The following is a 17,196-nucleotide window of genomic DNA, read 5'->3' on the forward strand; positions in this document are numbered from 1 at the left end:
TTCAAGAAGGGGAAATGTAAGTGATTTGGGAGGGGATGCAGACAGAAAATATAAAACCCTACGGGCCTCAGGCAGACCTTCGGTTTTCTTCAGTGTCCAGGGTTGACTCCTACCACATTTCAGAGCCAGACAGCTTGGACCGGAGCAGCTAGCTCCTTCCCCTAGCCTTGGGGGGCTCACTAACGTATCCCACTTCTTTTCAGGACTTAACACTTAGACAAAATATGTACTTCAAAAATAGTTTCTCCTACCCATTTTGAATGACTTTCAGTTCTCTTGTTCTTGCGCCCTCTGTAGTCACCTCTACTTTTTTCCAGCTAACACATTATCCGATTTTATGAGCAGCTGTCCCTTTTTCCAGTGCATCTAATAAAAAAAAAGCAATCTCTAAATTCTCTAGGTTGTTAAGAGGCAGGCAGGCAGCTGATGAGCTAATTTTATCTGAATCTTAGCAACACTTTCTGACATCATACTGACCTACTTGATATTGAGATCTCTTGGTGATATTCTGCACTTACTTATGATGCTGAAACATCTCATGAAAGTTACATTTGAAACCCGCTGTGGTCAGGAGGCTTCTTTGGTACATGAGAGTAATTAATCAAAAATGATAATTTGGTACCTAATCTTTGGTATTCTTCATTTAAAAAGACTGGCAAAATGAAGAAATGAAGGCATGAGACAACTGTGCTATCAATCATCAGACCAGGCAGGTGCAGTTCAGTTTCAAAATGGCCACACCAAAATTCTTTCAATTTGGGATTTTCAAAATACTAATTTTTTTTACATTTCAACTTTCTATTCTAAAACATTTGCTAAAGCATAAGACGCTTCAGCAGTGCTACAGTTCTGGCTTTCAACCTAACTGCTACTGGGAATGTCTGCATTTTTACAATTCACATTTTACTTCAAGGAAGGCTGGTTTCACCACATTATACATAGAAAAATGAGTGCAGAAAGGATAAAGAAATGGACAAAATTGCTATACTATAATGTGCAGATTTTTTTAAGCTGTTCTATATAGATTAGATTCCACCATGAATGTGAAGCAACTCCTATATTAAAAGCAGAAAACAACATTTAGCTCGATCTGTTTAAAACCTACTTGCTTTAAAGGTTAATCAAAAAACACACCCCTTGTATTCAGTCACTGAAATACAGGATCAGACCATGCACTGCTCCATCTCCTCCACTCTGCACTGAGGAATAGATCCTGGTTTCCTTTTGCACCGGATACAAACACACTGAATACTATTGCTTTTGAGAAGTTAGGAAAAACAGAATTTAAAACACCAAATGACTCTTTACAGGAAGGCCAAACATAATAGAACACAACTAGCCAGCAACATACCAGCGTGCTAATACTTGGAAATGGAAATCTCTTCCAAATGCCAATCACTATCTGCTTATAGCCTGAAATACGGAGTTTGTTTACTCCAAATCAGAAATAATACCTACGAACATTACCAGTCAGAAAATTATCTGGTCACTTGTGCTTGAGCCAGACCCAGCATTACTGCAAAGGGATGAAATTTCAGTAAAGTCAATGGATTTATGCCAGTGCTCAGTTTAGTGAGGTCACCCCGTGCTGTCTTATGCCTAAATTAAAAGTCTGATGGAAGAATTTATTTCATGCTTTAACTATGAATATGATTAACTTCATGAAGGCCCCCACCCCACCCCATTCTTTTCTCCATTGACTTTGATTCTACAGTAATTGCTGACACTGATTCTACAATACTTTGGTACTACAAAAATGTGCCTGTACTAATATTTCATTTTCTCTCTGCAGTAAGTAGTTCATGCCAGAAATGACTGAGTATTCTATACTGATGGAGAAAAATCCCATTTAAAAGGACATTTCTAAACCCACACAGCACACCACCTGTGGATGTCTCCGAAGCAGCCCACTCCTTGTACAGCATAGACACGCTGGCTAGCAGCCGCCATGGTACTGCTGGGAGCTTTGCAGTGTGAAGAAAAGGCAGGCTGGCAAAACAATCTCTGGTTTTGTTATGCCTGAGTCTGCAAAGCACAATTTGCTTCTATCTGCAGCTTCATATACTTCAGTCTTGGTACAGCACTCTCACATGAAACTGATTGATAAACATATATTAGCACACACTTCTTTAGACAAACCCAGTTCATCAAAAATGGTAAAAAATTACTGAAAAGCAAAAAGTCCTGACTACAGTGCCCATCAGATTTTGTTTCACTACATCGCAAACTTAGCATATGATATGCAAAATCCACCACTATATCCTTAGACTGTTTTGCTGTTGACTTAAATTTAACACAGATGAGGATGTTTATTAAAAACAACACTGAGACTCTGACTTGGCTGTAGAGTTCTCTCTCTAGTTTTCTACTTATAACACATTTCTTTAGTGACCAAATCGATATGGGAGGCTTTTTAGTAAACACGCAAGCCAATCTTTGATCATAGAAAAAACAACAACAAGAAATTCAGCTTGTAAGTGAGCATGTTACTTTAAATATACATAAGTAAAAGCAACATAAAAGTTTAAGTATTGCTGCTTAAACCTGAGGGACAGTCCTGCTAATTTGGGAATTCCATGGTTTAAGAACTGCACATCAGTGTAGTGCACTGTTTTTCCATCTTAACAGCTCAAGAAGGATAGCTGGTTAAATCAGTTAAAACTACATTAATGAACCACAATACTAATTTTTTAGTTAGTGCAGGACAATACTGTGCAAAATGCTTTGACCATTTAGTTCTCAATGTTGCTACCTTATGAGCTAATTATCACATTGGAGAGATCAGTTAAAAATCCAGAACACAGGAACATCACAGCTTCTGAAGGAAGACTGATAACCATTTATTCACAAAGCAAGGAGCTCGAACCACCCAAAAGAAATGCATTAATAGGAAGCGATAAATAACCTATGTAAAAGTTCAGAACTGGCTGCATTCTTACAAAACAATATTATGAATATGCTCTCAATGTGAAAATTGCAAGGAGCACAAAATATACAGAAACAGGACATGGCAATCAATACAGGAAACTAAAACAAATAGTAACAAATAGGCATCAAGAAAATGGAAAAAACAGTCATGCACAAGATTCCCCTCGGGACTACTCCAGTGTGTGCTTCATAAAGTCAACCCACTCATGAAAGTCCTTGCTGGAAGGCACTACTGAGCTTACGCTACTTGAGCCTTTCATAACGTTGGCCCTGCTGGAATGCATTCCCAGCAGTCACATGATCTTTACTCACCACAGCCGCTACGATAAAAAATAGAACAGAAAAACTAGAAAGAAGTGAAAAGGAAGCACACAACTGTAATAAAGTATCTTTAAATGCATGCAAATATCACTTGTCTTTCACTTCTAGATTCAAAGACAATTGCTGCAAGGATAAACTAATAAAATGCCAACTGAAAACATAAGAAAACCAGATATTTCTCACTGTATTATGGATGGAGGTCAAGAGCTAATTTAAAAAATGATAAATTGAATCATATACTAGAATGATACTTGATACATTCATATATGTTTTTATTGCTTTCAGATATTACCAAATACGCAGGAAGTAGACGCATAAAAACATAAATATGTGACCTCTGAAAGTTAAATCTAATAGATCTTTAAAAATATCTAAAAGAATCTAAAACTCTAAAAGGATGTAACAATCTCTAAAAGTGGAACATAATCAAAAAATGTTCAGTGTTATATATCCTTGAGCTTACATATTACAGTTTAACTACAACAGATAGTGCCCTTACACAGAGATAAGAAAACTGAGCTGCATAAAACAGAAACTACCAACCATTTTACTTAAGTCTATATTTAGCATTTGCTGTGTTGTGCTTTAATTACTGAAAGTGCCTCTACAGAAGTATTAAAATATCACTAGAAAAAATGTTTTCTACTCATCATGTCCGTTATGCCACTGGAGGCACATGAAAAGTTCAAGACAAAGCCTCACCTTGCAAGATTCCCGGATCATTTCTGAAGCACAAAAAATTTCTTACATTCAAATGAAATACCAACATGGTGTTTCTCTCAGTTGAGCCTCTTGAAGTTCACCATCACAAACAAAAGAAGATCTATTACAAATTCAGATTTGGATGAATAGAAAACGTTTTTAGTTCTGTTTCTTCTTGAAAAACATTAGATAAATTAGTAAATGCAGTAGCATCCATTGGGCTAGCACTCAATTTGTCAGCTAAACAAATCCAACTGTCTAGTCTGGGAGGCTATGAATTGGATCTCCCTAATATCTAATAAAGTACCTAATTTTCCCTCACTGCGGTGTTTAACGTAATCTTTCAAATATCATTTTATATGAAGTATATATAAGGACTCAAACTGGACCATATGATAAGAGACTAGTTTTGTAAAAACTCGCTCGTGAAATACAAGCAAACAGTCACTGAAATGGCCTCTCCTGCATAGCGCTGAGAGCACTCTCGACCAACATAATCTGCAGCTGCCCTCAAAAATCCCTTTTGCTTTCCACAGCAGTGACTGCAATATAGCTTTTTACATCCCCCAGCCTTCAGCCACTTCAAACATTTCTGTGGCACATAGCGGAGGGGGCATACTGCAGGTCTTCCCTGCATGATGGTAAATCTATACGGAGCGATACTATATTGACTTACAAGCTCCATGATGCTCTGTGATCAGATTTACCCAAAAACACCAAGAGGAAGGAGTTAGTGGCGCAGAACGGGGCAAAGGCTCGGGGCCCTGTGGCCGGGGTCCATAGGAAGCTCTGCTGAAGGCACCCGCAGAGTCTCCAAACGCCCTTGAAAAAGCTTGAAAAGTAACCTGTCGCTTGACATCCCCCAGCTGCAACTCTCATGATCGTATGTGGAAAGAAGCAGCGCACTAGGGCCACAGAACAAATCATCCAATTAGTTGTGCAACGTAATCACACTGTTTACCATCCCAGAAGACCATATATTCCAAGGAACTCAGGGTCAGGTTTTCCAAAGCGCTCATCTCCCCATCTGGCGAGCTTTTTGCAAAATCTGCCTGAGAGAGAGTGGGACTGTTTGGCAAAAAGCAAAAGGCAGATTTCTGAGTGTGCTCCTCCCCCATCCACCCTCATCAGTTCTATTCTTAAGTACAAAATTAGCTCCATATAATTTCCTGAGATTTGACACTCAGTCATGCTGTTATGGATTTAACAACAGAGTGGCAGACTTGGTTGGGCTTACTTTCCAGTGCAGAAAGGAGACAAAATAGTCCCATCCCTCTGAGCATGTCACATGTCGGACAGCAGCAACTGCTGGATGGGAAGCCAGTGTGAGGCAGGTCTGCTCCGGCTCCACTGAGCACAACATCAAGCCTTTCATCATGTTTCATCTTTGATGCAGGCACTGGCAAAGGCTTCAGTCCTTTTCAACTGCTTTAAATGAGTAGTTAATTCATTCACTGGGTTAACAGCCTCTGCAGAAGTAAGCAACCAGCAAATGTATTATAAGACGGGGTGTTCACGACAACAACTGTGTGTGTGTGTGTGTGTGTGTACGTGTGTGTGTGTGTACGTGTGTGTGTGTGTGTGTGTGTGTGTGTGTGTGTGTGTGTGTTGCAGGCTTTCAAAGAGATGGTGTAAAACATCTGTCCCCCCAGGCCTTCATGGTATCATCTCACCTCAAAATCCTTCACTTTGATTGTGCTTTGCCCTTCCACTTTGCTCCTGAATGCATGGAAGAGAGTACTGTTGCGCCCCTTTCAAAGGTGACGCAAACAAGGTGCACAGCAAGCCACCATGGACCACGGAGCTGGGAAGGGAGCTCAGCGCTCTTCAGTTTTAAGGCTTCATTGCTGGAGTACACTAAATGTGCTAATAACCTGTAGAATTGTCTATTCATAACTTACTAAGCTCAGTTTTTATTAAAAGTTGATTATGCTGTAACAGTGATGTGATTATTACTAACCAGTTTTAAATCTACCACTTAAATACCTTCAAAATACACAGGGAGAACTGAAACAGTGCAATCACTTCTATGTTGTGCATAGCTGTGAGAAAAAGTGACAGTGCACAAAATTTAAAATTGAAGTACTTTTAAAGAGAATCACTGTTTTCATAATACTTTTGAATACCGTTTTCTGAGCACTTCAATACTACATACATACAATTTGCTAATACGGAAACACCAGATACATTAGGAAAGAGGCTTTTACTAAAGGTGGCTTTAATTGTTCAAACACCGCAGGTTTTTATTGGCTGGCAGAGTATCAGCTTGCCTGGTGAAAACTGTGTTTTCCCTTGGAAAGAAGAGAAGGGTATAAGATGTACCCAAGGAATGACAATTCCTCTTGGCTGACCTAAGCAGAAGTATTGGCTTGTGTCTCTAAAAGGAGCTCTGTATTACTGCAGGGTAAGTTGTTCAGTAGCTGTCCAGATAGGCTGTTTTTTGTTGTGTATGGGTTTTTTTTCCCAAAGAAAAGGAAAGAAAGGAAGTTGAAATTAGTAGTGAGCTCATAACAGATTTTGAACACTTAGCAGATGGTAAAAAACAGAGTCATGGGCAGTATAGTAAAGAGGGAGATTTTCCACATGTGCAGAATACGAATGATGGGAATTAAGAAGACAATTCTGAAATAACATTAACTTCCAAACCACAATTAAAGCATAGTTAGCTTTTCAGAAATAAGGAGCAGGCTTCTGGTAGGAGGCCCTGCGTTTTCATTTGCCTCTTAAATAGCATAAAGTGCACTGTTGGTTCCTACTAAATAGCAACCATCAGATAAAATTTTCTGGATGCTTCAAAGAAACATATCTGTAATATCAAGTAACGTCTTTTTAGAAATTTGCTAGGATCAGCTTCTAGAGTTTTTATGTTCTGTTCAAAAACTCCTCAGTTCAGGAACCATTCAAGCTTTCTTTCACATAAAAGTTTTAGGCAGACAAACAAGAAGCAAGTAAATTGATGACCCTTTCTTTTCATTCTTATTTTCATGCAGTCAGTACTGAACCCCATCTTGGGGGCCCAATCCTGTTCCAAATTAAGCTGATGACAAAATTGTTAAACTCACAAAGGATCAAAAGGACCATCAGCAAAACATGCATTTAGATCATGAGCTCTCCTCACACATGGCGTTTCAGAAAACAGTAAACAAAACATGAAGGTTATTTTTCCCACCCATAAGAAGGCAGTGACTTTAGAAAGAAAGAGATAGAGAAGGAAAGAGAGAGAAAGAGTGAGCAAAAGAAGGAAGGAGGGAAGGAAGCAAGCAAGCAAGCAAGCTCTTTGATAATATGCAGTTTTAGAGAGACAATTTCTTCATCTTGGAGAGGGAGGGGGTAAGTTTGGAGAACAGCATTATACTGATTCCTCTTTGGAATAATTTATAAAATAATTTATATGCAGATAAATTGTATACATATAACTAAAATCAGCCCAGAGACCACAATAATCAGCAAACTGTAGAGACTCCTGAGGGCTCAGCTGCCCTTGTCTTTCAAAACACATCCTTGCTCAATGCTTTTTCAGTTTGCTTACAAGCTAATGGCCTTTTTGTCACAGTAAACAGACAAAGAGAAATTCAGAAATTCTAGCCAAGCGGCCCATTCTGATCACTGGCTATACATAGGGTTTTCTAAGACAGATGGAAAACAATCCCTGCTAGTCTGAAAGCAAAAGGACACTGCTTAAAGACAATTATTGCCCTCCTCCAAGAGACGTAGTCTTTACTCTTCCTTGTAGTTGATTCATTGTTGAATGACAGAAAGATACAACAGAAAGCCAGGGAAAAAATGTAATGGACATATTTCCTTCTGGGCATTAAAATAATCAGTCAAACAGCTACTTTAGTTACCTTGTGCATTATCTGCCATTGCTTCCATTAGGAAGCCACTTCCAGAGGTTTGCTATTCAGATAGAGTCCCCCTCCATAGTGAAACAGCATACACACAGAATACATAAAATTTATTTTTCAGTGGCTAGATAGTAGCTCTTGTTAACATTTTCCTTCTAAAGACCTAGATTCTACAAGTGAGAATCATGTCTTGGCTCTCTGCGTGAGTCCATCTAAACTACTCCGTGTTAGCATAATAAACTGCTCACAGGAATAATCTCAGCTAAAATGAATCTCAGTAGAAGAGTAGGAACAAGTTAAGAAGGAGCTGCTATAGCAGAACTGGATGAAGCTTTTCACTTAGTGATACCCAAGCATTACCTAGCTGTAGCTGAAAAGTTTTGCTATTGAGTTTTGATCCAAGACCCTTCTAAGGACCCTTAAAGCAATAATTTGAATTTTTGGAGACTGAAAGCTGGATTCTGAATAAAGTCTAATGCTTCCTAGCACTGCACCAACTACATCTAGAAAAGTTCAGACACATTGATTTTGAGGAGTTTTGTTCAGGTCACTGTAGAAAAAGACAACCTGGTAAAACTGAGATCAGAAACCACATTCAAATTTTAATCTTTCTGACAACCATCCAAAGCAGTTTGGATTCAGGGCCCCTTTGTAATTTGAAATAACAGGATAAAATCATCTTGAAGAGGAAGAATCATTAACATTTGCCCCATTGTCTTAGCTTTATTTTTTTCCAGTGACTGACTGTCAGTTCAGTCCTAAATGAATGGGGTTTTTGCCTTCCTCTTCTATTTTGTGGTGGCACTATACCACATGATGAGGTATCCTCATCTCTCTAGTACATTTACCAATATAAAGAAAACAAATGTTTCTGTTCTCCAGCTGGAAGCCTGTATGGAACAAAGTTTTCTGTAGTAATCCAGTCAAGATGATGACATGTCCTGGTTTCTTAATGTAATGATGCAACACTAAAAGCACTGAACAGCAGTGAAACAAACACTTAACAGCATTTAGGGTTTAAACACATTTAAACCAAAGATCATAAAGTGCTTTACAAGTATAAACTAAGCTTCATAACTATCTCACTAGACTTTTACACAGTGTCCATCACAGACATTTTCCAGCTATGAATTACTTTTATTTCAAGTTTCAGCCAGGCAACTAAAACCTATACAGAGACTGAGTGTGTATTGACAAAGCAGTCAATTAGTTTAAATTCTGTTTTGTATTTTTGCGATTCAAGAAGTGATGTATACATAGATCTCCAGTGACAGTATGATGGTTTATTCACATGGTCCTATAGATGAACAGTCCCACATGTTTATTCAGTGCAGGGCTCGCTTACTTCAGCAGACTAGCACATACTAGCAAACTGAAAAGGAATGCAGCAACCAATCTCCTATAAACACCACTTGGCTATTTAAGCCTACTCTCTACTAGAAATAGACTTACATCTCACAAACACTACCAAATGTCAGAGTGTATCATTTATTCATTGCATGCTAATTATTTTTCAAATCAGATTATATGTGTCCCTTACTATATAAAGCTGGAGAAATATTCTCATGCACATGCAACACTTCTGCACTCATGAATTTATACAGTTTTTAAATCAATTTACAGGCTGTACAGCAAATATCAAACTTGAAGGCAGAAGATTCAAATTTTCATTTGGTTCCACTCTTCCTTCAGTGACTGACCTCAAACACATTGCCTAGCATTTCTTTTTAACTGTGCCTTGCATTGAGGCTTTGCTGGCCTCTGCTTTCTTATGTCCTATACCATCTTCCCTTGCTGCCCCCCACATGCAAATGGTGAGGTAAGGAGGGCTCATAGGTAAAGCCACAGCCCATCTCCTGCTTGCTTAAACATGATGTCTGGACCTGCTTGCTTAATCAGGATGTCTGGAATATGGTCTCCTCCAGGTTAGATAAGGACAAACAGCCCGCTACAGTGGTTTACCCGACGACTGTTCACTGATGTGAAGACCACGTTTGTAATCTGAAAGCCTTCCTTCAAATATTGTCTTCTTTTGGTCAAGGAAGGACCACAATCATTCTTAGTGCCTAGACATGTAAAGATGGTTAAGGCAAAAAAAATAAAATCTGCTGCAGGCAGGCAATGAAGCCTTAGGATATAACCTTATCTAATCAGCCTATTTTGAATTGCCTGTGTGAGACATATTTTGGACTCTACAGTTTTGCACACAGAGGACGTGATCTGATCTTTTATGCCTCCTCCTCTAATTAAGCTAGGTTTTCACACCGACAGCAGAGCTATTGTGTGCATGACATTTACTGCTGGAAATGGATGCTGCGTCTTGGCAATGAATGGAAAATTTGAGCACAAGCAATGAAAAGATATCTTCACAGAGTTCCTTGGTCTTTTGTTAGTTATTCAATGTATTCAGGACAGAGGAAACATGCTGGGTGAATGTCAGTGCTCTCAGCTCTGTCTGGAAAAAAAAGATGCCCACTAAAACTGAGTATGCGCCCTGAGCACAACAGGCCCCAGATTTTCAGTGCCTGCCAATTAACACCTTGGTGACAGCAAATGAAGTCCCAACAAGCCATTTGGGTTTTATTTAGGAAACATACAGTTTTCTGCGTAGGAGAGCAAACTGGGATGCTTATTTTCAGGTTGTCTAGAAAAATCTGACTGCTTTGAGGGACTTGAATTTGGATGCAGATTAGCAGTCTGCAATAAGAAGACACAGCCTACAAGCTAGAAAGTAGAGTGTCATCCAGATCAGCAGTTCTCCGACTCTTTGTAACCTCCCTGGAGAACAGTTACCATGGTCTATGCCTCAGTGAATCCCATGGAGCCAACATAGGCTTAGCAAAACTTGTTTGTGCAAGCACAGATCTAAGGTGTTTGCCTTCACTGGTGAGGCTTACCCCCAGCTCAGACTGTGGAGAACAGTTACGTTTCTGCTTTTATCATTTGCCCTGTGTAGGAACTTGGACAAGTAACTAAGGTATTACAGGATGGACACAATTCTACTAGTCAAACAATAACCAAGATATTTTTTGTGAAGGTTAAATGCAAGAAAAACAATCAGCTCCTCTGGTCTCAGTTCTTCCACACTGCAGGACATTGAATTTCATCCAGATGGTTTCTGGGTTTGATATCAGGCTTCTCTTACACTAAAACATCTCAGTCCTCAAAAAACTGGGCTACAAAGAAAGGAGAAATCCTGATTCTAGTAATGACTGAGTCAAAGACAGTGAATTGGTTAGGCATTTGGGTGATCTCAGGTGCTTAAATGTATCCCAGGTATCCCCTTATGGTACACAGGAGGGTGAAAACCCCCATGGTACCTTCTTAATCTGGCCTCAGAAATAACTCCTACCTGAGCTCTCAAAATGTTGCATGTAAGTATGATCCTGAGAGTGTGAGCAAGACACACAGTGAAAGGATCTAGGAAAGGCAAATTCCAGAGTCACCTCAGAGCAGCAGCCCTCTCTGTCTAGGGTCTTACCTGCTGCCCTTTCCCCTCGCTAACAAATACTGGAAGGAAAACAGAGTTTAGCATGGATCTAGACAATTGTCTGTTTGTGAGTGGAGATGTAAAAGTGCTTCATGAAGCAAGCAGCTTCCTGACACTGGCAGATGACTGGCCAAAGCCCAAGATATGATTAGTTATTTATCAGTTAATGATTTTGGTCAAACAGTATGTGTAGTAAAAACGTGGCTATGGTGCAAGCAGCCCTGTTTTCCTCAAGGCCTGTTAAGAAAAGGGACAAACATGGAAATCCAGATTCAAAGATACCAAGCCCAGAAAGGATGATTACAGCTGTTTTTCTCCTACCTCTGCAGTATATATAGACTAAACATATATAACCCATCTCTATTAACATTTTTGCTCTTAAAAGAGATCTCACCTTGCCTGACAAACCCAAGCAAGTGTGAGTTTACCACGCTTCTCAGTAAGCTGTTCTGGTGTTTAATTACCCTCATAGCTGAAAGTACATCTCACTTCAATGTTAGATTTGTCTAACAACAGCTTTGAAGCAGTGATTCAGGTGAAAAAGCTCCCCTTGTCAGATATGTTTCTGCCATGGATGCCTTCAAACACAGTAGAAAGTCAGATCCTTTCAACCATTTTCAACTGAGATAGCTGAGTTCCTTAAGCGGCACATTTTAAGGCCTGATATTCAGCTCTCAGACATTTGTGTGGTCTGTCTTTAAACTGTCTCCTGTGTCCACGTTTCTTGTTGTCTGGCTGCTAGCAGTGAGCCCAATGTTCCTCATGCCATGAGAACCATGAGGGGCTCTCTTCTACTTGATTTTCCCCTTCCATATATCTAAAATTTGTATCCGCCATTTCTCCTGATTGAGAACTGCACTGGAAGCTTACACTGAAGGTATTCTCTGTACTACCAGGATCTCCTGATTTCTACTAAATGTATTCTAGTGGTCACTGGACAATGCATTCACTACATGATGCAATTTTAAGACATGCATAAAAATACTACTGCCCCCAAATATTTCTGTGGTAGAGTTAAAGATTCAGTAATTTGGTGTCACAACACCAGGGTGTGAGGCACCTGGAAAGTCTGTATATGGGACAAGCATGAAAATGCAGTTATCTGGAAGAAATAACTTGAAGTTAGGGTTGATAAAGTAAAATATTTAAACGATCCCAAATCTAATCAAACTGCTTTCTTCATGAAGCACTTTTACATCAGGGCTAGTATACCAAAAAACACAAAGGAAATACATGAACATAAAACTGGACAAATGCATTTACAAATCACGTCCCAGGTCACTGAACAAAAGTTGTTGCCATTGACATATGTTCTCTGGTCTATTAACAATAATGTATAATCTTAGTCTGATTTGCAGCAGGCAGATGACAGTATTTTGCAAAACCCTTTGCATCACAAGACCTTACCTCAAAATTGACATGTCAGTAAAGTAAGAAATATTTAATAGATAAGAGATGCCAGACTGTGATGGCTTTTTACCTCCAGAACTCTCTCCAAGAGAAGACAAAAGAGTATTAATGGAAAGCCAGCACTACCGCCTTTTTTTGGATCGCGCACTTCCATTCATTTAGCTATCGGTCAAGTGTAGCATGAATAGGCAGCTGCAGTGCAGCTCTCCAGGATGCTACAGAGAGGGAGAGAGATCTATCAGAGAAAATTACATCAGCTGATCTGTAGAGCATAAACGATAGAGGCAGCAGGGCCCAGCTTACCTTCCCTGATACCGTCAGGATGCCATTTGATGGAAACCAGCTGCTCTGTTCATGTTCTTCCCACTACACATGGCCATGCCAACAGAAAGTGCAGACAAGAGCCAAATGTCTGATGGTTTTATGAATTATTTTGTTTTAAGTAAATTTCATATACTATGTGGATTGTGTGTCTTACAGTTAAAATGACAAACTACTATCAACAAATCTCTTTCACTCAGGAAGCTGATTTACACAAACTACATCAGCATTTCAAGCACAGTGTCTAGGAAAATAAAAAGATTTTTAAAAATATTCCTGTGCATTTCACAGGCTGAATATAGATTCACAGTCCTGAATACATCTGTAATACATCTAATAAGTGGGTTATCAAGGTAAGCATTACACACGGCACTAGACTAAGTCTAGGAAAGAGAGGCATGAGTGTCAAACTCACATTCCTAGATTGGTGCTACCCCTGTTGGTGCCAAGAGCCGGTGGGAAAAGGCAGTGTCAGGATTTTTTCATGGAAGGAATAAGTCATGAATAGTTTAGATGTGGGCTTGCTCCCTGGCCAGATAGGCAGATCCCTGGCTCTCCAAACAACTAACTTGTCCCTTGAGGTGCCCAGTGCTGCAGGAAGCCTGGCTCCGCAGGGGCTCGCCTGGCAAAGTCCCAGGCTCCAAAACCTCCCTGCTGCTGTATCCTTTGGCCTCGCAACTCAGTGGGCGGTTGCCTCCTGGCCTACCCGGGGAGCCCAAGAAGCTGGGGTCTGGCAACTTGGCAGGCCACCAGGCAGCTAGCCAGGTCCTGTGTGAAGTCACCTCCGAGCCAGCCTGCCTCTCTGCTTGCTTCTTCGCCAAGCTTGCAAGCAAAATGGACGTACTGCTGCAAAAAGCCTCGTTTCCACTGTATCAAGCCGTTTTCTGCCTCAAAATCCTGCCAGAAAACAGGCAAGCACCTCTCCTGCTGCCTGGCAGGGAGCCACCTCAAAGCAGCAAGGTGTCCCACTGAAAGAGGTACAAGCTCTACCTTGGGAGAGAGCAGAGGGCTTTCTGAAGGGAGACACACTCCCCCCGGGCCTGGAAACAGCCAGGAATGCTGTCCTGAGACAATGCAGCTCCACGTTATCTTCCAAGCAGGACACAGTCTGCCCCCAAAAGAGGTCTTGAGTCATCACACTAAATTTTCTCCAGATGAAGGCCATTTTTATTGTTATTTGCTTCAAGCATTAGGAAGAAAAAGCAAGCCTGGAAAGAGATGATATCTGTGCATTGGCCAAAATCAAGACTAGAGAGTAAATGGGAAATACTCAAATGTAAATCTGCAGCAAGATCACAAAACATACAAACAAAAGCTATTTGGCACAAGCACGTTTATGATTTTTTTTCTAGAGCACTTACAAAAGCTGTTGTGTTTGGCAATGAATTTAATGGTCACATGTGTTGTTCAACTCTTTACCTTTAAATTAATTAGCTGCCTGGTTTTATCTGTCTTTCCATGATGCTTCCGCAGGAAAAATGACCAGAAGGTATGTGAACCTCCCATATTTGCACACTGTAAAAATTACCATTAGAAAAGAAACAGGAAAATCTATCCTGTTTAACTTCACACAGCCTAATACATCCCCCAAAACAGCAGCACTGAACCACACATCTGTCTTTTTATCTTCCAAGGCCAGAGTCAGACCACTTTTTGCACACAAGTTAAGGAAAAGAGTCTCAGCTGCAGAGAGTGCCCTGGCTCCAGCACCAGACAATAGCTGCAGTCTGCTCAATTGGGTTTCTATATCTACCTATGGCTATATCTACATCTACACCTGTATCTAGCTAATCAGTTTCTACAGGCCCTGTCCAGAAAAAAAAAAAATAGGAAACCCAGGAGAGTTGATTCATTTTTTCAAATGGACTATGTTTACCTTCCACCAGTATCTTTCTGGGTTTTTCCCCCCTCTTCTCCATTATACATCATTCCCGTTAGAACTGAAACAACGTAAAGCTTAGGATCTAAACCCAGGGAATTTTGTGAAAGTTTTGACCCAGACCAGCATGTAAACCTTGAACCCAAATATGATTTCCATTCTATTACTTTCCTTTTTTGATTTTTCTTCTCTGTGGAGGTGTCTTATCTTTCCTGTAACCTTCCTAAGTAGTCATGTAGAAATGCAATATTTGCTTTATAAGTTCACACACAATGCTCCACTGAGCCTGACATTTCACTTGATCACTCTCAGCTGCTCCAGAAACTGGGCAGACCACCCATGCTAAAAGTCTTCTTCATCCTGCTGCCTTTTACTTCCCCAGGACCATTTAATGTCGATTTACATCCTGAAGCAAAGGGCTCTAACAATTCCCCTGCACTATCTGAGACTGTGAACATGCTCCCCATTACCTAAGTGCTGAAAGACAAATGAAAGAAATCTAGGAATCTAAACTAACCCAACAGGAACTCACCAAACCAGACACTTCCTGAGAGCTTCTGGTTCTCCAGAAGATTTATGGCCATGCCTAGAGATACCCAAAAGATGCAACACATCAAGCAGATAAACACCACAAAGAGAGCAGAGTTGTATTTGTAAATCTGTTCTGAAACATCCTATATACAAAGCCGGTCACTGTAATCCCTAAATAATGTATTCAATAGTTTTATAGTCTGTTTTAAGAAAGGAAACAAAAGAAACATTTTGTATATTAAGCAATGTTTAACTTTTCCCTTTTTTGTCCTATAGCCATTATTTTATGTTTTTGCATACTGAGTCTCTTCCTTAAAATTATTCTGCTCAACTTACACAATTAAAAACACAGAGCTATGTTCTAAAAACACTTACTTGACTCTTAATCCCAAGTAACTCTGCTGACATCAATGGATATAAACTGGACTTACAATCAAATACAGAATTTGTCCTGTGGTTCCACTGATGAAGCTTGAGAACCATTTATTTATGACCTTTTCGGAGTATAAAGACATTTTAGATACTGTGTTACATAAGTGTCTTGGTAGCTACAGCATACCTGACTTCATTTAGAAACCAATGATGGTAACAATTACAGTGTCTCCTTCTTTGGTGTTGTTTAATATTGCTGGAAACAGAAGACAGATTTCCTTTTTTAAAAGCTGGAAATTATTATCTTTGTCTCTGACCCTGTTCTCTATTTCAAAGACTCATCAAGGTAGATCTAGAGGAAATCTAGTATGTGACATAATTCATCTCCCTGCAAAATATCATAATTTTTCTTTATTTAACATTATTTTTTCCAGTACCCTCTCAGAAGTCCTAAACAATACAGTTTCTACCACTTCTCAGGAAACTGTTCCACATTCTTGCCATGATCTCAGGAAAAATGAGTATGCTGTTCTTGGGATTGTGAAATAACACCTTAGTCCAGAGTAATATCTGATCTGCCTAGAAAAAAGTAGGAATGGAAGAAAAAAAAGTACCTAAGTCAAGACCAGGCTCTTGACATGTACCTGAGACAATACTACCAAATATCTCAGGAATTTTAGCATTTTGTGCTTTCCCAAAGAGCTATGATTTGGAGGTTTACAATGTCAACATAATTGTACTGCAGTTGTAGTACAAGCTCTGTAACAAGGGTATAGCAAATAAAGGCAAGAAAAATCACGAATTCATATATGTAAATTCTGATTCGCATGTTCACTTTCTGGTTTGTTATCGGTAGCAATGTTCTAATCTGCATGGAGCAGATATTTTGAAGTTAGGAAGTCCTTTTGGCTACACTGAAAAGGAATTACTACCTTTGTTAAGCTTTCATTCATGCTACTTACTAAGTTGACTCACCAGAGTAACAGTAACAGAGCTCTTCCATCAAAAAGTAGTCTCTCTAAAAAACAAATAACAGCATTAATTTTATTTAATCAAAGTAAAAATCTAGATATTTTTGCAGGAAAGCTCGACTTTCCTACATTAAGAAAAGACTTCTATTATGTTTTATGGCACTGATTCTTAGTCTGCTGTACCTATGTAGTTGTTTACTCTATTAATCTTTATTCTATTTTCACATTTTGAAAATGTGAAATTTGAAAATGTGAATTTCACATTCACATTTTGTACATGCTTTGACTGGATATGAATTTCAATAGAGTAGGGTATCCGATCCTACCTACTGAAGCATCTACACAGCCAGATTTTTGATAAGGCATTGTTTTGCCTTCCTCTCCATAAAATTTTCCAGGACTCTGTAAGATTGTGTTCATGTCTTA

At 39.5% G+C, this 17,196-nt stretch overlaps 1 protein-coding gene across 1 annotated transcript in view; it reads right to left on the reverse strand.

Annotated features, from left to right (window-relative positions):
- CEP85L (centrosomal protein 85 like) overlaps positions 1-16,803 on the reverse strand; it is a 142,492-nt gene extending 125,689 nt beyond the window's left edge. The window contains exon 1 of the mRNA XM_026123515.2: positions 16,775-16,803. Within this exon, the coding sequence (XP_025979300.1) occupies positions 16,775-16,802 (28 nt within the window). The 5' untranslated portion in view covers position 16,803. The remainder of the gene's footprint in view (positions 1-16,774) is intronic.
- Between the last annotated feature and the right edge of the window lie 393 nt (positions 16,804-17,196).

This window comes from Dromaius novaehollandiae, chromosome 3 (genome assembly GCF_036370855.1).
Source record: "Dromaius novaehollandiae isolate bDroNov1 chromosome 3, bDroNov1.hap1, whole genome shotgun sequence".
Lineage (NCBI taxonomy): Eukaryota > Metazoa > Chordata > Aves > Casuariiformes > Dromaiidae > Dromaius > Dromaius novaehollandiae.